The sequence below is a fragment of the Lithobates pipiens genome, unplaced genomic scaffold (assembly GCF_037356315.1).
Source record: "Lithobates pipiens isolate NorthernLeopardFrog02 unplaced genomic scaffold, aLitPip1_a1.2 Scaffold_19, whole genome shotgun sequence".
In the NCBI taxonomy this organism is placed as follows: domain Eukaryota; kingdom Metazoa; phylum Chordata; class Amphibia; order Anura; family Ranidae; genus Lithobates; species Lithobates pipiens.
In genome coordinates this window covers 199607714-199633230 of record NW_027507764.1, presented here as the reverse complement: position 1 = coordinate 199633230, position 25517 = coordinate 199607714, and the positions used below count along the sequence as shown (strand labels likewise).

Genomic DNA, 25517 nt, shown 5'->3' with positions numbered 1-25517 from the left:
TTTAATACAGGGAAAAAGGATCCCAAGAGAACTATGGGTTAGCATTAGTTTTTTTTTTTCTTTTTTTGCTGGCCTGGACTGAACCATTCTATAAAGGGAAGAGTCATTTTTTCTGATAATTCATTCAGCTGAATTAACAGTAAACCATTTTTTTTTTTTAAATTCTTTGGTAAAGAGAAACTTTACAGCAGTGGTGGTTAACTTACAAAATATAGGGGGCCTTAAGTGTGGCCCCTAAAATGTCTAAAGGGATGCCCATGTGCTCCTATTATTAGGATAGTGGCAATAAGATTTTAAAATAAGTGTTCTACTGTTATTATGGACAAACTGGAGTTCTTCTAAGTTGTTGCTTTTTGAAGCGTTTTCTCTGCCAGCTTCTTCCTTGCTTGGCTGTGTGATAAAGATTTTTTTTTGTTTAGAAGATATGCTTACCTCTTACAGCATTACATTATGATGCACCCAGGAAAAATCTGCAAATCATTAGAATGATATTAAAATAAGATTAGTTTGGGTTTGTGTGATTAAAACATTAGCACAACAGTGACGCTTTCACGGGTTTGCGATCATTAACATTCTAAAAAAACATTGCAATCGCTCACACAGATGTCATAGCACGTCCGCTTTAACACAATGCAGTAACCTGTATTCTGCTAGAGGGAGCTCTGCTAAAGTGCTCTGTAGCAGGTACCGCCTGTTGTGGACTGTGGCTTTCACTGACTGCTTTTGGTACCAGTGCTATACCCCATCAGAGCCGCTGGCACTCATTGTGCAGCCGCTATGCTTCAGACCTGAACTGAACTCATGTTGGACAAAAGTGATCTACAACATGTGAAGGAGCATAGAGCTCCACCTATTGGCTGGATTAAAGACTTCATAAAATGCAGTATTTAATATTTTTTAAACTCTAAACGGATTTTATTGGTACAAAAATACACAAATGACAATCACAGAATCAGCATAACATACATGTTCATGCAGCATACAAAAAAAGGGGCACTTTTCACTTAGCAATATCATGTACCTCTATTGGTATAGATAATCTCCTATACTAACAGCATACCAAATTAAAGAAATAGTATGGTCCATTCGGGCCTCAGCCCCTTTGCAACCTGGCCTGCCCTTACCATGTCAGTTGATATTTCTCTATAACTCTACCTTCCCCGGTATATCTCTCCTTACATTTCCTAAATAAACAGCCTACCCATAACCAGCTCCAGGGGGGACAGCCCGGGGGTATCAAGCCAGGGACCCCATAGCCGTTCAATCTTCCCACCCGACCCCTGTGTTAATAAATATACTTTTCCATGCTTAACATGTTCTCCATCTGAGATATCCATTCTTGCAACCTCGGGACGCAGTATTTAATATTTAAACTTTATATAAACTTTAATTTTAGACTTTAAAAAAAATAAAAATCCTTTTCACAACTTTATCTTCTAGCCCTGACAATAATAAAGACAAGGTGTACAAAACCACAAAAATTTCCTTTACCACAATACATACTGTAAACATCAGAAATGAGATTGCTGCATACCGCACCTGATACCCTATATAGGACCCCTAAAATCCAGGGTATATAAATAGTTTTTCTGTGTGTTCATTTTCTAGTGGCAGTTTACTTGGAGGGTTTGTCACAGTCATCTGCTTCTTCTATAACCATGGTGAGGTATGTACAAATATTAAATATGTCAGTGTACAGTATATGTTTTATATATTAGAATTGCGAGGAATAAATCTACTTATCTGTTTTTTTTTTTGTTTTTTTTGGGGGGGGGGGGGGGGGAATGTATTAAATATGATGTGCATGCTGCATTGTGAATTATTTTGGCAACCTCAAACTGTATGAAATTCAAAGTTTTCTGGAAAAAAAAAAACTAGTATGCATCAAAAAACTAATTGTGTAAAAATGGTCTTAATTGAGCTTCAGCAACATTATAAAATACTAGGCTCCATTCGACTTCAGAAAAAATACTGCTGCTCTGTGGGTAAAAGTATTATTGTCTCTGCAGTGGTCTGACTTGCTTCCTCTTAGTCAGACTTACTGCTGTGCATTCAGCAATGCTCACTTCCCAAGCTTCAATGTCCAATGTACTGGACTGATAATGTAAGCTGGAAGGAATCCTATTACTAAAGGACTTTTATAAAAATAGGAATCTCGCTCTTAATTTTTTTCAACTTTCTGGTATTCGTTGATTTTTTTTTTTAACATGTATTTTGTCGGGGCAGATGTATCAGGCTGTAAGACCATCCTATCAGCTGCCTGAGAGCTGTCCATATAACAGCCATTTAAAAACAGTCATTCAGGAAAAACTAAAGGTTTTATAAAATTACTGTTTTACTTTCCTCCAGCACCCCGGAGTGTACACTGTAGTTATGAACTGCGGTAGGAGCCATGTCGTCTTCTTTGTGGGCCTCACATCCTGAAACGAAGCTGTCATTTTTTTTTTCTCTGGCAGGGAGAGAATACAAATGAATTAAGGGCCCTTCCACGCCATAGAAACGCAGTCTGGATGTGCTCCAGATGCTTTTTTGCATGTGCGTTTTTGATGCGGTCCAGTGCATTTTTGATGCATTTTTGATGCGTTTTTGATGCAGTCCAGTTCATCCCCCCTCCTCCCTTTTTTTTTTTCCTTAACCTTAATGGCCAGTTCACACCAGATGCAGTTCCATGCATTTCCATTTTTTCTGCATCAATACAGTCAGTTCTGGTTGGTTTCTGCACCAGAAACTGACCAGAAACTGACTGCATGGTGTGAACTAGAGCCATTGGAATACATAGAAAGCGCTGTGCATGCATTTTTAGTGCAGAAAAAAAGCACACAGAACTGCATCTGGTGTGAACTGGCCCTAAATAAGAAAATGCATCTTCCAGTGCATTTTTGGTGCATTTAGGTGTGTTCCCTTGAGTTTTTGATGCTTTTTACAGCGTTCCAGTACAGTCCAGTACAGGAAAAATGCAGCATATTTATACTTTTTTTTTTTTTTTTCTGGAACTGCTAGTACCGGTGTGAACTATGCCATTGAAAACCATATAACCTACTTTCTACCGTATTTATCGGCGTATAACACGCACTCCAAGTTTAGGAGGGAATTTTAAGGAAAAAAACTTTTAGGAGGGAAGTTTAAAGAAAAAAACTTACATTTAAATGCCCATCAATACAGCCTTGTCAGTGTCATTTGCAGCCTTGCATTGTAGCCTTGTCAGTCATTTGCAGCCTTCCATTGCAGCCTTCCATTGCAGCCTTACATGTCATTAGCAGCCTTCCCAATCATTTGCAGCCTCCCATTGCAGCCTTGTCAGTTTCTTTGGAAGTTTCTTTCCGTTTAAAAATGGCGCCGCTGAGATATAGAGTGGATGTCCTGTGTATCTTGGCGGCGCTCAGTTGCTCTCGGCAGCTTCCGAGAGCAGCTGAAAATAGCCGAAAGCTGCCGAGACCAGCAGAAAAGGCAGAAGGGCTGACAATCGGCGGGGGATCAGCATATAACATGCACCCCCGATTTTGCTTTGATTTTATACGCAGATTTTATACGTGTTATACGCCGATAAATGCGGTATGCATTTTTGATGCAGAAAAAAAAGCACTGGACTGTATGTGGTGTGAACTGGCCCTAAAGCAAACTCATCTATACCTGATACCTGCACTTGTTTAGCTGCTTCTCTTTTTTTTTTTTTTTTTTTTTTTTTTTTTTTTAGTTACATTTTTATTGTGTACTTCAGCAAGACAAGGAATGTTACAAAAAAAAGAACAATGATACATTACTCAGAGGTGTAGCTTTTATCACTGTATAATCAGAACAGAATGAATCATAGCACATGATAGGGCGGAGGAACCCCTTTTAATGTAAATACCTGTTATAACAGAGAAAAGATTTCAATACCTCTTAACCAAGACCTTGCTTATGTACATAGTATTTTCCAGGTTAGACTTTAAAATGTATTAAAAAGAAAGGAAAAGCTAAACAGATAACACAAGTCGTTAATACTACAATAGTGTCCAGAAACCGAATTTCTATCAAAATATTATAAAATGGCACACATCAATTAACGTGTTCTATCTATCTCTAATATATGTATGTGTGTGTGTGTGTGTGTGTGTGTGTGTGTATGTGTGTATATGTATATGTGTGTATATTATATAGATATATATATATAATTTAATATAATCTCTATATCTCGATAGAGAGATACAGCTGGGGCACCAGAGGGCGACACTTCCTTGCCCGCACACATCAGTCCTGCATCACTACTGACGCTCACTGTCCTTGTTTAGCTTCTTAAAAGTACAGGTTCTTAAAGTTGCCCTTTTATGATTGAGTGTTTTTAAAATAGAAGTAAAGGCATTATTTTTTTATTATAACGTATTTTAAAGTAAGGAATGCTTATAACCCCTGTCAGGTTTTTTATATATATAATTTATTTATTTATTTATTTTTTTACCATCATCTGTGTCCCTTGGGGAGATTTTTCTTCACTTCCTAAACTGGTAGTTAAGGAAATTATTTTCAAAGTGAGGCATACAACAAAAAAAGTTCAGGCGCCAATAGAAACAACCAACCCTGGGAATATCCTCATGCAAGAAAGTCCATAGCCGCTAGAGAAATCCCTTCAGCATAATAAACACAGCCAATATCTCTCTATGAGCTATCGGGACTAGTTATTCTATCCTGCACCGTGAATGCATATGATCCTGAAATTCCGCAATGTCTCAGCAAGGATAAAAGCCAGTACATAAAAGTCCCATTGAAATAGCCATCGATTTATTGGAACTTAAAAGTCACATAAAATTCTATCACAATTGGCTTTTGGTTGGAAAATTCATATAAAGGAATCGTGATGTAACTGGGGGATTTTATGATAATCAACTGTGTAACATACCCAATTATTGACTCAAGTCTTGTCAGGGATGGTAAAGTGAAAGCTGCTGGCACACTGATGGAGATAGTATGCTAAAGGCCCTCGGCTGCTGGAGTATCCGCTGCACACAATGTAGACTCCTGAATCTTCGTAACAGGAATTGAACAATAGCCTCCTGAATGGGCCACAGCATCTGAGCTTCTGAGCTCCCAGGCTTTGGAGCTGGAGATTACGTCACCAGCCATGCCGGAAGGGGGCAGAGCCAGAGAAGGTTGCTGTCGGGGGTTGCAAAATGGAACGCATGCCAATGTCTGAGTGTCACCATAACTGTTTTTTTTTTTATCCTCCCTGAGTCCATGCAGAATTTCAGGATCACATGTATTCACAGTGCAGAATATAAAAAATAGTCCTAAGCCCTTGTACACACGGTCGGAGAATCTGTCAGAATGAGTCTTATCGGACCGTGTCGTCAGACAATCCGACTGTGTGTGGTATGCATCGGACTGATTCCTTCCGAATCTCCGTCCGACCCAATTTTCCAACATGTTGGAAATATTTCCCGACCAACTGGGCCGGACGGACCTAATCCGATCATGTGTAGAGCATTTTCATCGGACCAAGTGCCACGCATGCTCAGATCAAATTCCTACATCAAAGCTATTGGCTACTAGCCTGAATGTAGTCCCATCGTAACGAAATTAGGTCATCACGTTCTGAAAGATCGGATTTTTCGCCAACTTGGCCCGACCGTGTGTATGCAACAGTTTCGGACACAATCCATCGGACTAAATCCGACGGGCAAAATCCGACGGATTTGGTTGGCAAAATCTTCGACCGTGTGTACGTGGGCTCAGAGCTCCTACAGAGATATTGGACGTGTTATTTTTTTCAAAGTGAAGGAATTCTTGGTTGCCACCAGAAGTGGTGCCCTTATTTGAAGATTTCCCCTCTATTCCTGTTCTGGTGACAACCCAAAATTTTGTAATTTCTTCATAATAGTAAACTGGAGAAGTTGTGTCCCTGTTAGGGAGATTCAGCCTCTCAGACCACAATAAAAAACCTGACAGGTGTTCTAATCCCTTTCCACTCTGTCAAAACAGAGCAACAACAAGTGGTTGTAAGCCTAAAAATGTTTTACCTTTTTTAATGCATTCACTGCATTAAGGTAAAAATTGTTTAGGTATTAGTATATCCCACCCCCCCCCCCCCCTTATAATTACCTGAGCCCTCACTCGGTCCAACACTGTACCCACCTACAGCAGCTCTCTCTCCTCTCACAGGCTTTGATGAGGCAGCAGGAGCAATTGGCTCCTGCTGCTGTCAGTCAAATTTTGTAATGAAGTAGTGCGATGAGAGGACAAGCCACGCTGTCTGTGTCTATGGACGCAGGCAGTGCAGATCGGGATTGAGCCCGCAGGTGTGCCACCATTGGAAGAAGCTTTCTGTGGTGACACGCCAAGAAGAGGAGGAACCAAGCATGCTGGTGGGGGATCGGGGGCATTCTGTGCAATTCTATTGCACAGAGCAGGCAAGTATAAAACAATCTGATAAAGCTACAGCGCTACTGTTACTACCAAAGGACAGATCAGGAGATGGTCAGGAGGTGAGGATGGATAAAACAAAGTCAGTGAGATTGATGGTGGCTGTTCCTCTATAAACAAGTCCTGAGTAATCTAATACACATAAGCAAGCACGCACAAGAGGGCACCTCCATCTGAGTGTAAACCATAGGAATAAGTGGAAGTAAGGAATAAAAATATATTGCACTCACTAGATATACCTGAAGGTTGGCGTTAAGCGTGTCATTTTAGGAAGTGTGGTCATCTGAGGGACTGCAGAGACCGGCAGCAAATGGTTGGTACAGTCAGCAGAGCTGACTGAGCGTGAAGACCGCTGAGAGCTGGGCCGCACGCTGTCAGAATAGGTAGGGGCTTCTGGGTCCACTCGGCAGGAATCGGCTCTCCACGCCTCACTACATACAGTGGGCGTAGGTACACATTTCAGGACACTGCCCCTTTGTCTAATTAATGGGAAGAAGGAGCCCTCTGTCATCCAGCCACTTTCCGGTGCAAATCTGCCTTTACCAGCTGCTTACTGCCGATCTCTGCAGTCCCTCAGATGACCACACTTCCTAAGATGACATGCTTAACTCCAACCCTATATCTAGTGAGTGCAATATACTGTATGTTTGTTTATTCTTTACTTTCTTTCATTCTTATGGCTTACACTCAGATCTTGTGCTTACTTTCTTATGTGTATTCGGTAAGTATAACATATTTGATATTTAAAAAAATAAATAAAAATAAAAATCATACTTTAAAATCACTTTTAAAGTGTAAGTAAGCCCTCCTATCATTTTCAGCCAAGGAAGCTGCCATCTTTTCCTCTGTCGTTTTCAGCCAAGGACGCTGCCATTATACTCTACATGTGATCAGTTATGACACCAGCCATTGGATGGTTTGACAGTTTGGTTGAGAGCACATCCAATGGGAGTGTTACATTTCCAGCACATGCTGGAAATGAAACTGTTTCATGGATGAGTTTACTTCCGCTTTAAGTGTCCTTTTTTATATATAAGCTGCAGAATGCTAGGACAATCGTCGTTGTGTTGACAGAAAAATAACCTCTCCTGATAACAGGACAATGAAGCAAGATTTGATCTGTTTTCTTTTTTTTTTCATTCATTCCACTGGTTGAACAAAAAACACAAAAAAAAAAACTGTCTGTGTACACCCTGCTTTAGAGTTGATGTTGTGTTTTTTTTTATTTTTTATTTTTTTATATACTATTATATTTGATACACATTTTAATATCATAGATTAGCTAAAATTTGGAAGTGTTTTAATTTGATTGTGTTTTACAATAAGTTCCAGTCATTTCATGCCTCCCCTCATAGTACTTCTTGTTTTAAGCCCAATACAACAGATCATTTCTGGGGTTCATTGTCATGTAGCTTCCTGTGATTGACACATAGAATTCACCTGATAATGACATGTAGACAAAAGGAGCTAAAAGACAATAAGGGCCGGTTCACACTCATGCGATGCGAGAACCCTGCAAATCCACTGCGGGTTCCTGCATCTCACCCGACATGCGCGGCGGTTCACACTGCCATATGCGAACTGCTATAACTGTCATTATATGTTAATGACATCCCCCATTTCAGCTCGCGTATCGCACTGTTCGGACATGAAATGGATCCCATATGTATGAACACACATGCGATCCGATTCTGGTTCCGAACAGAAAAAAGGATCCTGTGCGTGTTTGGACCGAATTCGAAATACTATCTGTATGGGTGATATCGCACCGCACAGACATCGCATGTAATGTGAACAGCAATACGCTGCGAATTACATGCAATGTCTGGCATTGCACAAGTGTGAACCAGCCCTAAGAGCTAAAAAGTAAACATTTTAGGAATTTGCTCAACTTGTTAATTTGAGGACATATAAGTCAGAAGCAAAAGAGAGAAAAAGACAGACAAATAAAAAGCAGGAGTTGTAAACAGCGCACAGTACCTAACGTAAAAAGTACAGCAGCTATAAGTCACATGTTGCATTTACTAAATATTAAAGACAAAATGGCCTAAACAAAGTATTCCAAGGACAAACATTTAGGGTAGTGAATCCATAAAAGGTTCTTGTAAACTGCAGCTATTTTGTTTTTTTGTATTAACACAAAAGCACAGAGGAATTTCTAGGTCTGTAGTCTTAACGCACTTTCTCAGAGTGCCCTCTGCCTGCACTCAACAGAGCCGCCAGCAATTTAAAACCACTCTTGTATAAATCTTTTTCCATATATCGGTAACCTTTCATACCATTTCAACCTTTTAAGGTTCTTCTCAGCCCAAGAACAAAAATGTAATATTGCAGTTTGTCAATCCTTTCAATGTGGTGCCAGCCTTAGTTACTTTTTTTTTTTTCTTCAAGCTAAGTACATTTTCTGCAAATAAAGAAAACCTTGCTCCGATTTGGCCAAAAACCTTGTACCCTTGTAACTATCTGAAATGTCAGACAGGTTTCTGACCTATCTTCTGTAAACTACAAAACCAACATTACTAAAGCCAGACCAGTAGTTGCTATGGGTTCAAGTAATTGACGTTCACACTTTGCTCCTTCCACAATTTGAGTGATTCTCTTGGGCTTCCTTATCCATTCCCTTTACCAAATGTCACATAACTTACCTTTCACGCTTTTTTACTTACAGTACTTCACTGACCCCTTTTTTGTTCGATCATGTTAGTCTGCAGCCAAAACTTTTTTTTGTTGGAGCAAACCTTCCCTGAATAAGTCTCGCTGGTCCGGCATAAAGTACCATTATATAGAGGACCTGTTCATCCAGATGCCTGTGGAAGTGAGGATAAGAAGCCCTGTGCAAATCAAGGTCTCTCTGGTTGGATATTACATAGGGTTATGGACTTTCTCCATGCCCTCCGACCAGCACTGCAGCTTGGTGGTTGGCTGCTTAAGCATTTAGTACTGCATTATTGGGGTTAGTCACATGCTCCCCATACCTGAAACCATTTATCGAGTGTGTATTTTTGGTTCAGTTGGTGGAGTTTAGTGTCAGGGGAGTAATTGAAAGGTTTGAATTTACAGATGGAGGGACATTTAAGTGAACCTGTTGCTTTTTCCAAAATGGACAAGTCATTGGTTCACTTACAGGTAATTCTTGGAAATGCAGGTCTGCCATTAAGTTGATCACACCTGGCCAGCCTTTCCTGTAGGACAGTGGTCATCAAGCCTGTCCTCAGGGTCCACTAACAGGTCAGATTTGCAAGATAATTGAAATACATCACAGGTGATATAATTTGCTGCTCAGTGATTGCAGTATTCTAGTCTGCATCTCCCCAAGGTAATACATAAAACCTGAACTGTTAGTGGGCCCTGAGGACAGGGTTGATGACCACTGCTGTAGGACACTTATATGATAGTGATATTGATGTCAAGTTTTTTTTTTTTTTTTCTCTAAACAAACATGTTATAACCTGCTCTGTGAAATGTTTTTGCACAGAGCAGCCTGGATCCTCCTCTTAGGTTCCCCACCGGTGTTTCCAGCTCCACCCTCCTGCCAAATGCCCACACAGCAAAAAGCTTGCTGCGGGGGCACTTGAGCAGGCTCATTTCCAAGCCACTGCTCTGCATGTCTATTCAGACACAAAGCCGTGGCTCGCCCCCATCCTCTTTCTTCTCATTGGTTTACTGACTGTGATTAACTGCAGCGGGAGTCAATGAGGATGGAGAGTCCCCAGAGATCCAAGGCTCGCGCACATGGCTGGATCGAGATGGGGCTCAGGTAAGTATTGGCAGGGGGAGGGGGGTCTGCTGTACGCAATAATCACTGTGTTCTCCCAGCAAGCCAATGTTTGCATGAAAGAAAAACGTGGCCAGTTTTGGTTGGAAGGCATGTATCTGTTGTTGAAAGACTCAAACTCAGTCCCCCCCAAAGCTTGCATTTCTGTTTTCAGAAGAATGGCAAAACAAACTTCTTATCACTTGGGAATTTTAATTCTCATTCTACTTCAGCTTTTGCTTTTAATGTATACTATGTATATTATGTGGGGAAAGTGGAGGATCAATGAAGGACTTTAGTTACACATGCTTTGACCTTCTGAGGAGCAATATGCAGTGGATCACTTTTCAGAAGGCCTTTGACAGCCAGTGAGGGGGAATTTAACACTTAAACATCTGCACCCCTGGTTGTGGTGCAGCCCCATTTGCTTAAATGTGTTGAGCTCAGTCGTGTAGTACTGCCTACTGAACGCATAACATGTTTTTCCCATGTGCAGCTGCCTTTGCAGGGGAAGCAGTTGGGAGGAGGTAAAAGTACTGTCAATTGGCATTCTAACCTCCAATGCAGGACTGTGGGCTCTGCATTTGACTTGATTAGGTTAGAGAACCTGCATCTATCAGAGCATAGTGGAGAAGATGCAGCGGGTATCAGTCTTATAGCCTAGAGGAAACCTGCAAAAGGGACAGATTAGGTAAGTAAACGCACTATTTGTGGTTCCCTAGCGCTAAACGCAAATCCAAGACTTGTGTGCGGGGCAGCCCTACTGCAACGGGGAATTTATTTCCTTTCCCTGCAGTTCAGTTTTAATCTGATTGTATTTTTTCCCCTGTTATACATTTTTCTCTTTCTTCTATTTGAGGTGTAATTAAATTCTCTTTTGTCTATAGAGCACAAGAGTAATGTGGACTCCGCCACTACGTGAAAGCTTTTCATATCCATTCCTTGTTCTGCAGATGGTACTGCTTACATATATCTTAAGGTATGGATCTTTACAGATACTGTATTCTGATGGAACAGGGAACTCAATTTTAACTAAAATTGTAGTTAAAGGACTAGTAATCTGTTTATCTGTATTTTTTTAATATTTAGTGCAAAAAGAAAAATGATACTTACAACCTTTTTATTTGGCAAGGGCTATTGCATGATTGCATTTCCTGTAGGAAGAAGCGAGAGGTTGGGACTTTAAAAGACGCAGGTCTCCATCCTTATGTATACATGAAAAAGAGAGAGGTTTTGGGACTTTAAATGAGGTGGGCTAGAGGGTCATTCACCATTGTATCAAAATCATTTTATTGATAAACAACATAGTAACATGATAGGTATTCAAGTATGGATTGACAGTCACATCATATAAATATACATATACATGCATTTCATAGCAAATTTAGGGTCTGTGTAAAGTCCAGCTCTGTACCGATACAGCTTCCTTTGTCACAGCTGACACCAAATTACCCTGGCTGGGAAGGGTTACGTAGGCAGAACTCCATTCTGTGTGTTTTCCCAACGATCGGCGGGTGTCAGCGGACATTCATTTGCCTGCACCCGTTGATCGTCTTCTGCCATGACAAATGTCAGCAGAAGGGCATATATATATATATATAGTGTGTGTGTGTGTGTGTGTATATGTGTGTGTGTGTGTATATATATATATATATATATATATATATATATATATAATGTGAATATATAATCTCTCTATCTCAAGTCTCTGATGGCATTATGGAATGTATGGACAGGATTTTTGTGTTTGAAATTCTACCAGTGTCTGGCCAGCATTGGCCTTTTTTTGTAACCCACTAAACCCAAAATTCGAGACCATACAGAACATGGTATTTTAGGACCTAATATCAGCTTTTGGCAAGATTCTGAGGATTAAAAGTTTAAAATGCTGACAGTATGATTTTACTGTACTAAAAAATTACATATATATATATATATATATATATATATATATATATATATATATATATATATATATATATATATATATATTTGTCATTGGAAGATTATGGTGATATACCAGTAATTTGGTGTTTGTTTTATAGGACAACCAACATTGGCAGAAGAAGCCTCATTGCACTTTGTGCTTCTAATGTCTTTTTTATGCTTCCATGGCAGTTTGCCCAGTTTGTTCTTCTAACGCAGGTAAGCTTTCCAAACATTGTATACCTCCAGCATTATATTGTTGTACTGTTGCTGTATTACTGAAGATGAAAGTAGATAATACCAGTGTATACCAATTAGTGCAAATAAACGGTATAAATATGTTTTTTAAAGTTTTTATGGCAAAACTTGATTGACATGACTTTTTTTTTTCAACTTGCATAGAGAAGCAAAGTGACTCATAACATCAGTGGATCTAAAATAAGTTATGCTTTAGTAGTATGTTGGTGGAGGGGCAGAAAGGAGGAACCTGGGAAAGGAAAATATAAGCAGACTGAACTATGGCTTTAAGCCCTCATGTACACTACTACTGGTAAATTGATGTTTAGAAGCAGTTGAGTGTTTTGAGCTGCCCCTGAACTCTCCCCTGTTATCTTATCGTTACATGTACACATGGTCGTTTATAGTCGTTTCCAGGCAGTTGAGTTTAGAAGCATTTTTTGGAAAGCAAAAAAATGCATTCAGGATGCATTTTCAGAGGCATTTGACGCGCCAAATGCCTGTAACAGCTTGTAAACGTGGTAACCCAGGTTTAGCCGCATTTCAGTTATAGGTGTTTTTAATGGAGATACATTTCTGACCATTTGCAATGCAAAAAAACGCTTCTAAATGCAAACACGGCATGTAAACATGGCACAAAGTATGTTTTTTTAACGTCAGTTGCTAGCTGCCAAGTTCCATCGTTCAGGAGAGGTTTTAAAATGTCCCATGTTCATGAAGCCTAAGGCCGCGTACACACGTGCGGACTGTTTGCCCAACCTTGTTCGTCAAACAGTTTCGGCAAACAGTCCGCTCAAAATTTGCATGAGCGGACTTGCCCACACACGAGCGGACTGTTTCAGCGAACTGTTTGCCAAACAGTTCGCTCAACTTTTGAAATGAACGGACTCGCCCACGTAAGGAGGAGGCAAATCCGCCCATTTCGAGCGCGTGTACAGGCAGGCGGGGCCCGCGAAGGAGACGTCGCGGGCTCCGCCGCCTGGAATGGGCTTAAAGGGGAACCCCAACGCCGAAAAAAAAAAAAGGCGTGGGGGTTCCCCCAAAGTCCACACACCAGACCCTTGTCCGAGCACGCTACCCGGCCGGCCAGGAAAGGGGGGCGAGCGAGCGCGCCCCCCTCCTGAGCCGTACCAGGCCGCGTGCCCTCAACATGGGGGGGTGCCTTGGGGAAGGGGGGGCCGCGCGGCCCCCCCACCCCAAAGCACCTTGTCCCCATGTTGATGAGGACAAGGGCCTCTTCCCGACAACCCTGGCCGTTGGTTGTCGGGGTCTGCGGGCGGGGGGCTTATCGGAATCCGGGAGCCCCCTTTAAGAAGGGGGCCCCCGGATACCGGCCCCCCACCCTATGTGAATGAGTATGGGGTACAATGTACCCCTACCCATTCACCTGTGAAATAAAGTACAAAAAAAAACACAACACAGGGAAAAAATATTTTATTGCACAGCTCCGGGGGTCTTCCGTCTTCGGGGGTCTTCTCGCCGGACTCCTCCGCTATCTGTGTGTAGCTCTTTTACTAGCGGAGGAGTCCGGCTTTCTTCCTCCCCGCCGCCGGCCTCTTCTCCCGACTTCGGGGGTCTTGTCCCCCTCTTCGGTTCTTCTGCCGGGCCACCGCGCCTTCTTGTAGCTCTTTTGCAGGCGGTGGCCCGGTCTTCTGTCGCCGCTGCCTTCCGTTCTTCTGTCGCCGCCTTCGGTTCTTCTGCCGGGCCACCGCGCCTTCTTGTAGCTCTTTTACAGGCGGTGGCCCGGTCTTCTGTCGCCGCTGTCGTCGCCGCCGCCTTCCGTTCTTGTTCTTCTTCTTGTTCTTCTTCTTCTCCTGGAGATGTTGACTCGACGAGCTCTCCGGCCGGAATGCCAGGGACACGCTCCGCTGCCACTTATATAGTGACAATGGGGCGGTGTCACATGGTATATGTCACATGGGTTGGTCACATGGTGACCCCGCCCCCTTACGATGTCATAGTCCCCATGTGACATCAACCCATGTGACCAACCCATGTGACATATACCATGTGACACCGCCCCATTGTCACTATATAAGTGGCAGCGGAGCGTGTCCCTGGCATTCCGGCCGGAGAGCTCGTCGAGTCAACATCTCCAGGAGAAGAAGAAGAACAAGAAGAAGAACAAGAACGGAAGGCGGCGGCGCCGACAGCGGCGACAGAAGACCGGGCCACCGCCTGTAAAAGAGCTACAAGAAGGCGCGGTGGCCCGGCAGAAGAACCGAAGGCGGCGACAGAAGAACGGAAGGCAGCGGCGACAGAAGACCGGGCCACCGCCTGCAAAAGAGCTACAAGAAGGCGCGGTGGCCCGGCAGAAGAACCGAAGAGGGGGACAAGACCCCCGAAGTCGGGAGAAGAGGCCGGCGGCGGGGAGGAAGAAAGCCGGACTCCTCCGCTAGTAAAAGAGCTACACACAGATAGCGGAGGAGTCCGGCGAGAAGACCCCCGAAGACGGAAGACCCCCGGAGCTGTGCAATAAAATATTTTTTCCCTGTGTTGTGTTTTTTTTTGTACTTTATTTCACAGGTGAATGGGTAGGGGTACATTGTACCCCATACTCATTCACATAGGGTGGGGGGCCGGTATCCGGGGGCCCCCTTCTTAAAGGGGGCTCCCGGATTCCGATAAGCCCCCCGCCCGCAGACCCCGACAACCAACGGCCAGGGTTGTCGGGAAGAGGCCCTTGTCCTCATCAACATGGGGACAAGGTGCTTTGGGGTGGGGGGGCCGCGCGGCCCCCCCTTCCCCAAGGCACCCCCCCATGTTGAGGGCACGCGGCCTGGTACGGCTCAGGAGGGGGGGCGCGCTCGCTCGCCCCCCTTTCCTGGCCGGCCGGGTAGCGTGCTCGGACAAGGGTCTGGTGTGGACTTTGGGGGAACCCCCACGCCGATTTTTTTCGGCGTTGGGGTTCCCCTTTAAGCCCATTCCAGGCGGCGGAGCCCGCGACGTCTCCCTCGCGGGCCCCGCCTACCTGTACACGCGCTCGAAATGGGCGGACTTTCCGAGCGGGAACAGTTTGCTCATTTCGAAAGTAGCCTACACACGGGCGGACTGTTCGCTCAAACACAGTTTCAGCGGACAGTTTTTCGGAATTTCCGAAAGACTTTGTCCGTCCAACTGTCCGCTGAAACTGTCCGCTGAAAGCCCACACACGGGCGGACTGTCCGCCCAAACACTGTTCAGCGGACAAGGTTGGGCGAACAGTCCGCCCGTGTGTACGCGGCCTAAGACATATCTGTAAATCCAACAGTATCATGATCTATATTAATTGATTTCTTTTTTCAGATTGCCTCACTTTTTGCTGTATATCTCATTGGCTTCCTGGATTCAGACAAGTTTTTGAAAATTCTCTATACACACATGGTACGGAGTGTTATATTATGCATTTATAACTATATTATTATTATTATTTTAGCAATCAGACTGATGGACCATATTAATAAAATGGTCAAAGTAAGACTGGGACAGAAAGTTGTTTGGTGACTTTATTTAATACATTTGCATAATCTTTATACAGAATGATCTAGGTTTATATTACTCCATACAGTGGATACAAAGTGTGCTTGAAAACCTACATCAGGCATATGCAATTAGGAAACTTCCAGCTGTTGCAGAACTACAAGTCCCATGAGGCATAGCAAGACTCTTACATCCACAAGCATGGCACCCAGAGGCAAAGGCATGATGGGACTTGTAGTTTTGCAACAGCTGGAGGTCCGCTAATTGCATATCCCTGACCTAGATTATCAGTTCTAAAATTCTGTTAAACTTCATAGACACAAGTATTTTTGCAGCATAATTTATTGTACTGCTCCTCTGCATGACATTTGCATTCATTCCACGTTAACAACACTGCTTTTGACTTGTCTACAGGTTTCATTGGCACTGTGTGTAATACTGATGTTTGGAAATTCCATGCTGTTGACCTCCTATTATGCTTCATCCTTATTGATTATTTGTGTAAGTACTTGGAAAATGGAAAAGCATTAAAGCGTTTGTTAACCCCAAAAAAAAAAAAAAAAAAAAAGGACCCTGCTCCTTTTAAAGCATGTTATACAGCACAGTGCTTATCCTGTGTCATTTGGCCCCCGTAACACCTAAAAAAACCTGGCTGATTCTGCCAGTTTATCCCCACCCCTCTGTAAACTGACCATGGTGTATCATGGCTGCTGAGACCAGACAGTGGTCAGTTTATGTGTCTGTCATCAGCAGCCTGCTATCTGCTCTCCTCTCTGCTCCTGTGTCCTCCTCCCCTCTCTCTTTGTGGGTTCCGCCCCTCCCCCCTTCTGCTGCTGTCATAACACTAACCTGTATACACCATCAGCACTGCCTCCTATTGCATTGTCCCCCGTGAATGATTTATAAATATAAATGCCGTAAATACCTAATTTAAGAGCCGAGATTGCGATCACATGACCAGCCAGCTTTCTCCTCCTCCCCTCCAGACTGAAATCAGCAGGAGACTCTCAGCCCCTCCCACTGCATCTCTCAGAGGAGTAAGCTGGCCAGTCATGTGATCGCAATCTCGGCAGTGAAATTAGGTATTTGCAGCATTTCTTTTTTTATAAATCGCACACAGAGGGAGATGATTCAATAGGAGGAACGCAGATGGTGTATACATGTTAGAGTGTCTTAAAGCGGGAGTCCGCGTTTTTTTTTAAAAGCCAGCAGCTACAAATACTGCAGCTGCTGACTTTTAAAATAGTGACACTTACCTGTCCAGCGTGCCCGCGATGTCGGCACCCAAAGCTGATCTCTCGATCGTCTCTCGGGTGCTGCCGCCGCCATCTTGGGTATGGGAATCAGGAAGTGGAGCCTTTCGGCTTCATTTCCCAGTTCCCTAATGCGCATGAGCGAGTCGCGCTGCGCAATAAGGATGGACCCGCTGCCTCTGGGATCTGTGTGTTTCCCAGCAGGCAGCGGGGGACTTTCGGAAAGGGGCGTAATCTACGCCCCTTTCCGCAGAGAGCTATCCCGGAAGTGGGTGCAGATACCTGTACTGTACAGGTACCTGCACCCCCCTCCCCCCTGAAAGGTGCCAATTGTGGCGTCGGAGGGGGGGAGGATTCCAATGAGCGGAAGGTCCACTTTAGGGTGGACCTCCGCTTTAACAACCACTTTAACGTTTTTGGTGGCCTGGTTTTTTGGTTTCATGACCTAGCCCTGCTATTATGATGCACTCCAATAGCTTTTACAGCAAGTTTGTCGCTTACAAATGTGTTTGCATTCTAAAGATGCTTATGTTTTACAGCTGATTGTCAGGAAGAGGATAATTGCAAGCCTTGAAATGAATAAGTTTGTGAGTTGGGTAAGCTTTTGTACAACTTTTCCTTTTTTTTGTGTGTGTGTATTTTGTTTTTCAGTAGAGCAATAGACTGCTATCTCGTATGATTTTTATGTAATATTGGAATAAAATATGTAGTAAAGTTGATAGTGACTAGGAAGTACCCTGAAACATCTGCCTTTTACCTTGAATTGGCATTCAGAAGTTGCAGTTGTCCTGCTCGTTTTGACTGCAATGTGAGATTACTAATGGTATCCTGCTCACTCCTGCCTTTCATAAATCTTAAAGGAGTTGTAAAGGTAAATGTTTTTTCACCTTAATGCATTCTATGCATTAAGGTGAAAAAACATCTGACAGTGCCTGCACCCCCAGCTCCCCCCCCCCCCCCCGTTTTACTTACCTCACCCCTCGAAAGTCCCGCGCTCGTCCCCCGACGTCCTTTCCATCGTTCAGCCTGGCCGCTGATTGGCTGGAGTGGATGGATGGAAAGCAGCGCAGCCATTGGCTCGCGCTGCTGTCAATCACATCCACTGACGCGGAGCGCCGGGGGGGTGGGGCCGTGTGATACAGCGAGCGGCTATAGTCGTCGGCTGTATCACGGGAGCGCGCCCGCAGATGCTTCTCACCATGCGAGGGAGCTTGCATGAACGTGAGAAGCACCTGCGGGAGGAAGCCGAGACAGCCGCCGAGGGACCCCAGAAGAGCAGGTTCGGGGCCACTCTGTGCAAAACGAGCTGCACAGTGGAGGTAAGTATAACATGTTTGTAATTTTTTATTTTTTTTTATTCACTTTACAATCCCTTTTAAAGAGATTGTAAACCTTCAAAATTTTTATTAAAAAAAAACAAACATGCCTATACGTACCTGCTCTATGCAATGCTATTACATAGCAGACCCGGTCCTCCTCTTGTGGGGTCCCCCGCCGGCGCTCCAGGGCCCTCCTCTTTATCAGGTGCCCCTACAGAAAGTCGATTTCCCTGGGGGCAACCGTGTGGGCTCGTTCCCAAGTCCCGCTGCTGCGTCCATTGACACAGACAGTTGATTGATTTGACTTGGCCCCATCCCGTGTCACAGGGTTTCATTGACAGCAGCGTGAGCCAATGGCTCTTGCTGCTATCAATCTGTCCAATGAGGAGAGAGACAGCGGCTGGAGCCACTACACTTGTGCACATCGCTGGATTGGATCGGTCTTGGGTAAGAAAAAGGGAGGTCTGGGGGAGGGAGCTTCAGCACAGAAGGCTTTTCACCTTAAAGTATAACTAAAGGCAAACATTTTTTATTTTTTTGGATTGGAACACCTATCAGTTTGTATTGCTGTCTGTGCCCCTGTTAGGGAGATTAACCCTCTCTATTTGTCCTGTTTACCATTATTATTGAAAGTAAAAGAAAATCCCAACTTTTAGGTTGTCCCCAGAAAAGTAATAGAGGGGAAATCTTTTAATGGGGACACTAGTTCTGATCACCTGGGGGTCCCCAAAGAATTTTCCTTTTTAATTTGCAGGGATTTTATCTTACTTTGTTTGGCTATGGGACAGGAAGTAAATGGAAATATCTGCAATGGGACACAGGCGCAAAACAAAATCTGACAGTGGTTATAACTCTCCCTTACTCTATCCAAAATAAGAAAAAAGTTTTGCTTTTTTAGTTCTACTTTAATGCATAGAATGCATTACCGTGAAAAACTTTGAAGCTTTAGAACCACTTTAAGGCTCCGTGCACACTAGTTTATTTGTAAGCTCCTAGTAGCTGCTTTTTTTTTCCCAACCCCTAGAAGGAAATAGTGTTATCCTATGTGTCCACGCACATTATATTAGGCTAGAAGCTTTAATTTTTTTTAAGCTTCAGCTTTTAGGAGTAGGAAAAAAAGTACTTTTTTTTTTTCTTGCATTTTTGGGAGCGGTTTGCCAGCAGAAAAAAAATAAATAAAAGCTAACAGCTCCTAAACGCTGTTAACCACTGCTAAGCATCAGTTTCCAGCTTTCTTTTTCTTCTTAGCCAGTGGGCCGCCGGCATCCTTATCAGCCAGTAGACAACATGGTTGTTGAGGAGCAGGCAGCTGCTTCATTCTTAACTGATGAGTCCTCAGCTGTCAGCGGGCTTCCCCGCTGACAGCTGAATGTAAAGAGAAAAGCCTTTGTCGGGTTCGGTCATACTCCCCCCCCCCCCTCCCCAGGTCGGCAGCCGCTGTTCATCATGATGGATCTACACTAAGGGGTATTGTTGGTTTTTTTTGTTTTTTCATATATATATATATATATATATATATGGCACAGCCAAAGACTCTGTGTGTGGTTTTATTAACTTTTTGACACTTTTTTTTGGCAAATGAGTAGGCCATGGGGGGGGGGGGGGGCGGCTGGAATCTGGGGGCACCCTTGTTAAAGTGGCCTTCCAGATTCCGATTAATAGGTCACTCCCACAACCACCAGGTCAGGGTTAGGGTTGTGGGGAAGCTTGCTACCCCCTCTTGACCTCATGACCTGGGTCTGACAGGTTCTCTTCACTTATCTGAATTGTATTAAGCCCTTTTGGCATGGTTTTTAGTGGTGTTAAGCAAAAACAAATCATGTTTCTTAAAGGGATTGTAAAGTCATGTTTTTTACCTTAATGCATTAAGATAAAAAGCCTTCTATGTGCAGCAGGCCCCCTAACACTTACCTGGGGTCCCTACCTGTCCAGCGACGTCCCCAAGTGTCTCAGCCATCTGAGATTCTCCCTCCTGATTTGGAGAGACACTGCACTGGCTCCCACTGCTGTCAATCAAAGTCAGCTAGCCTATCGGGAAAGAGAGTCGGCGGGGGGCTCTGAATGGACACAGGGAGCTGTGATGTGGCTTGGGTTCCCATATAGCAGTGATGGCGAACCTTGGCACCCCAGATGTTTTGGAACTACATTTCCCATAATGCTCAACTGCACTGCAGAGTGCATGAGCATCATGGGAAATGTAGTTCCAAAACATCTGGGGTGCCAAGGTTCGCCATCACTGCCCTATAGGAAGCTGCTTGCTGTGGGGACACTCAACAGGAGGGAGGGGCCAGGAGCACAAAAGAGGGACCCGAGAAGAAGATGATCCTGGCTTCTCTGTGCAAATCCACTGCAGACAGCAGGTAAGTATAACATGTTTGTTATTTTTATAGGAAAAAAACAAGACTTTACAGTCACTTTAAGTACATCCTACAGTTTAGCTCTAAGGTCAACATCCTTTGAGCACCCAGCATTGATTACCAGCCCCTATCATGGCTAGTCTCAACATTCGGCTCAGCATTTAGGTAAAAAGTGGAAGCCACACTTCAAAAAATATTAACTCAGAAATTGTTCTTCAGCAAAATGGTGATCATCTGCACACAGACACTGATTCCCTGTTTCATAAATGTAATACGATGGTTAGAAGATGGCTTCAACCTCTGTTCTCCACCTGTAGAGAACTCCACCGATGCATTTCACCCTTTTTTGGGGCTTAATCGTAGAGGTTTTTTTTTTGTTTGTTTGTTTTCCCCCCCCCTTAGCTGTGTCATGCATACCTGTCTTAGTCAAGCACACCCCTAAATTTTCTTTTTTCAGATTATTGTTATTTTATGCTGATTAGGCAGAGATGCTACATTTTGAGATATTTGCATTCTTTTCAAGTGTAGGTGCATTTGGGGATTAAATGGTCTTAAAATAATAATAATTTTTCTTCTGTCACTAGCGATAGGCCTGAGCTATTCCAAAATGTGAGGGCTCAATAATAATAATTAATACACACTTGGAGATTGACTTTTTGTTACTTGATGCTTCTTTAAGTTATTGTGTTTTCCTCACAGGATTTGCTTTTGCTGTCAGTCAGTTTCCCTTTTTAGCCAGTAGATGGCAGTAGCACTTGCATAAAAATAGTATGCCAATACAGTACCAGAAAAGATTCTTGCAATCTAGCCAGGACTATGAATGGCCAATCCCATGCAAGAAAATCAATTAAATTCTTGTTCTTCCTAACTGAATAATCAATCTTTATGTGGTCAGGTAAACAAAATTACCTGACAACATTAAGAGGGCTGCTCAAATCTTGGTTTTACCTTTTTAATATTGGATCTTAGTGTAATGACTGGCCAGCCAGACTCTAAAGGAGAGAGGGATATGTAGTGGAAAGTCACAACATTCAGTAAAAACAGTGAAATTCCTTGAACTCCACATGTTTTTATGATTGCAGGGAGCAAAAATGTCCCTGTAAATCATGGTAATCTTTAACTTTCAAATGCAGTAGAGTAGAAAGAAAAGGTGTTTTCCACCTATTCATTAAACTTTTATTTTCCATGAGAAACTTCCACAATAAACCTTAAAAAAAATATATATATTAGGAGAAAATAAAAAATATATACTTTCCTTAGACACTGTGTCCACAGCACCTAGGTGAGGGTGGCCTCACAAGCCTTCTGTTGGCTTTAATTCAATGCATAGAAGAGCAATGGTTACCCAAAGACACGGTGGTTAAATTAAAGGGGTTGTAAAGGTTTGTTTTTTATTTTCTAAATAGGTTCCTTTAAGCTAGTGCATTGTTGGTTCTCTTACCTGTTCCTTCGATTTCCCTTCTAAATGTTTTTTTTCTTTGTTTTCTTTGTCTGAATTTCTCACTTCCTGTTCCTCCTCAGTAAGCTGTTCAGTAAGCTGTTCTTGCTGACTAAACACCGCTCAGATGATGGTGTGAAGTTTACTGAGGAGAAACAGGAAGTGAGAAATTCAGACAAAGAAAAAAAACATTTAGATGGGAAATCGAAGGAAAAGGTAAGTGAACCAACAATGCAGTAGCTTAAAGGAACCTATTTAGAAAATAAAAAACAAAGCTTTACAACCCATTTAAACCTCTGGATGTTTCATAACATAAACATGCAAACTTTATTTTTATTTTTTTTATTTTTTATTTTTTTGGGGGTTTTTTTTTTGCCTGGTGTACATGTATGTGCACTGAGCAACAACTTATAATGCAAACCCATTTTATAAATTTTCCCCTAAGCTACTTCAGCCGTAATTGGATGCTTTGTACAGTTATTTTGGAAATGCAATTGTTTTCTGAGCTCTATGTATCCAGTCAGATTGTGTGACAGTCATCCACTGGCAATTGTTACCCATACTTCTAAATGCTGTTTCATTGAAGAGAAGTCTTCCTCTGAAGTCTGCTGAGAAATGGACGCTTCTTGGAGTGTCGATCTCCTGGTCCCCTTGCTGTACTTGGTGGTTCCCCCTGTCAACCTCCACGTGACTAGCTTGGTTGCAGCTTGTTTTTACCTTACGCTTTAAGTTATTGTTGGCCTTGCTTTTTGGTATATCTGTTTTTCTTGTGTTACTGCTGCACTGATGCCTATCTATTATTTTATACTTCTAGATTTTGCAGGTCTTGGCTTGGATTTTTGGTACCGTAATCCTAAAAGCACTCATTTCTAGGATACTGGGTGTTAGAGATGATGTAAGTATTAAATGTTACCATGTGCGCTTAGTTAATTCAAATATGTTGCTGCCACCTTTTATTATTCTGAATAAACAAATCTATCGTAAACCGTACAGTACACGACACAGGCATAGTGTTCATAGAGCCCGGGGTTATGAGCACATGCCAGGTGATTGCACATTGCCGAAGCTTTCATGGACCCGTCCCTCCAGGGCACCCCCGCAATAACCCTAAGCTACTCTTAGCTAGTGTTCTAAGTTGACGTACCACTTCTCCGTCCCGAAGAAATTACTCTTATGCCGCGTACACACATTCTGATTTTACGATGGGAAATGTTCGATGTGAGCTTGTTGGAAAGTCTGACTGTGTGTATGCTCCGTCGGACTTTCCGCACACAAATGTTTGAGAGCAGGTTCTCCTATTTTCCCGACAACAGAACTTGTTGTCGGAAAGTCCAATCGTGTGTACACAAATCCATCGCACAAAAGTTTACGCATGCTCTGAATCAAGCAGAATGAGCCACACTGGTTATTGAACTTCCTTTTTCTCAGCTCGTCTTATGTGTTGTACGTCACCGCGTTCTCACGTTCAGAGTTTTGGGCCAACATTTGTGTGACCGTGTGTATGCAAGACAAGTTTGAACCAACATCCTTCAGAAAATCCACGGTTTTGTTGTCAGAAAATCTGATGGTGTGTACGGGGCATTAGGCTTAACTAGTTTATCTTCAGATTCTTCAATAAATGTTCAATCTGGGGAAAAAAACAATCCTTGGTTGGCCAATTATACACACTGCAAATAAGTTCTTAGCTGCTTCTGTTCTGTAGATGCTGAACTAGAAATTATTGTAACTTCTTCAGGCTAACTGCTAAAAAAAACATTAGGAATGATAGTGTTGTAAAAAAAAAATAAAAAAAAAAGAAAAGAAAGAAGCTTGGCATCCCCCAAGATATGCAGTACCCTTTCCAAACACACTTTGGAATGCCTTAGGATAGTGCAGGGAATATCTTAAAAGTTACCTTAAAGTGGTTGTAAACATCGGACATGAAATATGAACCAATCATATCCCTCTATAGTGTGTACTTGTCTCAATTAAAAGCACTAAGTGTCTGCTGCTTTGTTCCTCTGCTATATCAGCATGCATCGCTTCTGACAAGTTTTCCTGATTCCAAGAGAAAAGTGGTGATAGGGGAGGTATCTCCAGGGGATTGCCAGCCTCAGCTATGTTCCTGTGAGCTGTGAGGAGATGTCTCTTCCCCACAATCGGCTCTCAGACCTCTCCTCACTAAACTCTGTAGTATGTAACTTCAGTTCTCCACCCCCCTTTTTTTCTGGACTCTCAGACAAGCTTTATAAATTCTGGACTTTGAACAGGAGTAGAGGAGAGAAGACTGCAGATAAACAAGTACAACTGTTTCATCTCTCGCCTGAGGATAGACCCTTCACTGGGTATATGTAAGGGTTTACAACCACTTTAAGCTTCTGTGAATGTAGTAACTTAATCATGCAAGCGGGAATTGTTATTTTTCTGGATGTGTTCTATACACCTGTGTGCCCTATATGTTGCCAAATTGAAATAGAAAGATGATTTCAAATTTAAAAAAATTACAGATTATGTAGTCAATATCTTTCTTACCCAGGATGGGGGTTCCTTTAAATTTTATTTTAAAGTGGAACTTTTTTTTTTTTTTACCATCAGAATTGCTCTTTATTAGAAACATAGATGGTACATAAACAGTAGGGTTCAAGGTTTACATAGTACAATGGTAAAGTAGGAGGCATCCCAACAATTAAGACATATCAGTATGTTATCCAAAGAACATACATTTAATAATCGCCAATGAGGAGAAAAAAAAACATTTAACAATCCAACCATGGTTGCCAGATTTTCTCATACTTGTACATTGGCAGGACCCCATTTATGATCGATTCCCATGAGGATAACGTGGGAGGAAAGGGGGAAGCCCATTTGAGGGAATTTTTTTATTTTTTAGCGTAATACAACAGGTACAATACTAATAGCTTGATATATCTAGGTCTTTGCTCATTATTGTGTATGCCCAGGAGTGCAGGGCAGAGACAGCTGTAGACGGTTGTTAATGAGATCAAAAACTGCCTTCCAGAATTGTGACACCCGTGGGCATATCCACAACATATAGTAAAAAGTGTCTTTGGTCATAAGACATTGAGTGCTGTCAGATGACCTCTGGGGATATATTCTGTGCAACTCTGTGTAGGAATTTTGTCTGAATCAATTTGTCCCTGGAAGCTATCGCTGCCTTGGAGCTGTCCTCAAAAGGGTCTTCCCAAGCCTCTCTATCCAGTGTAGGGATGTCAGCCTGCCATTGTTCCCACAGCCTATCGATCTTGGGTGACTCTACTCTGAGAAGAGCTACGGATAAGGGTTTAGTTAGTGATTCCTGTGCCAGGAGATCTTCAATCTTGTCAGTCACAAAGATGGACAAGTCAGGGAATTGGGAACATACAGCATGTTGTTGTTGGA

The 25517-nt window shown here is 42.8% G+C and overlaps 1 protein-coding gene across 1 annotated transcript in view; it reads left to right on the top strand.

Moving 5' to 3' along the window:
* Window positions 1-25517, top strand: part of DPY19L1 (dpy-19 like C-mannosyltransferase 1) — a 111263-nt gene that overhangs the window by 39035 nt on the left and 46711 nt on the right. Inside the window, exons 8-14 of the mRNA XM_077491623.1 lie at window positions 1609-1666; window positions 11038-11129; window positions 12196-12295; window positions 15599-15676; window positions 16187-16273; window positions 17565-17621; window positions 22954-23034. Of these exons, the coding sequence (XP_077347749.1) occupies window positions 1609-1666; window positions 11038-11129; window positions 12196-12295; window positions 15599-15676; window positions 16187-16273; window positions 17565-17621; window positions 22954-23034 (553 nt within the window). The remainder of the gene's footprint in view (window positions 1-1608; window positions 1667-11037; window positions 11130-12195; window positions 12296-15598; window positions 15677-16186; window positions 16274-17564; window positions 17622-22953; window positions 23035-25517) is intronic.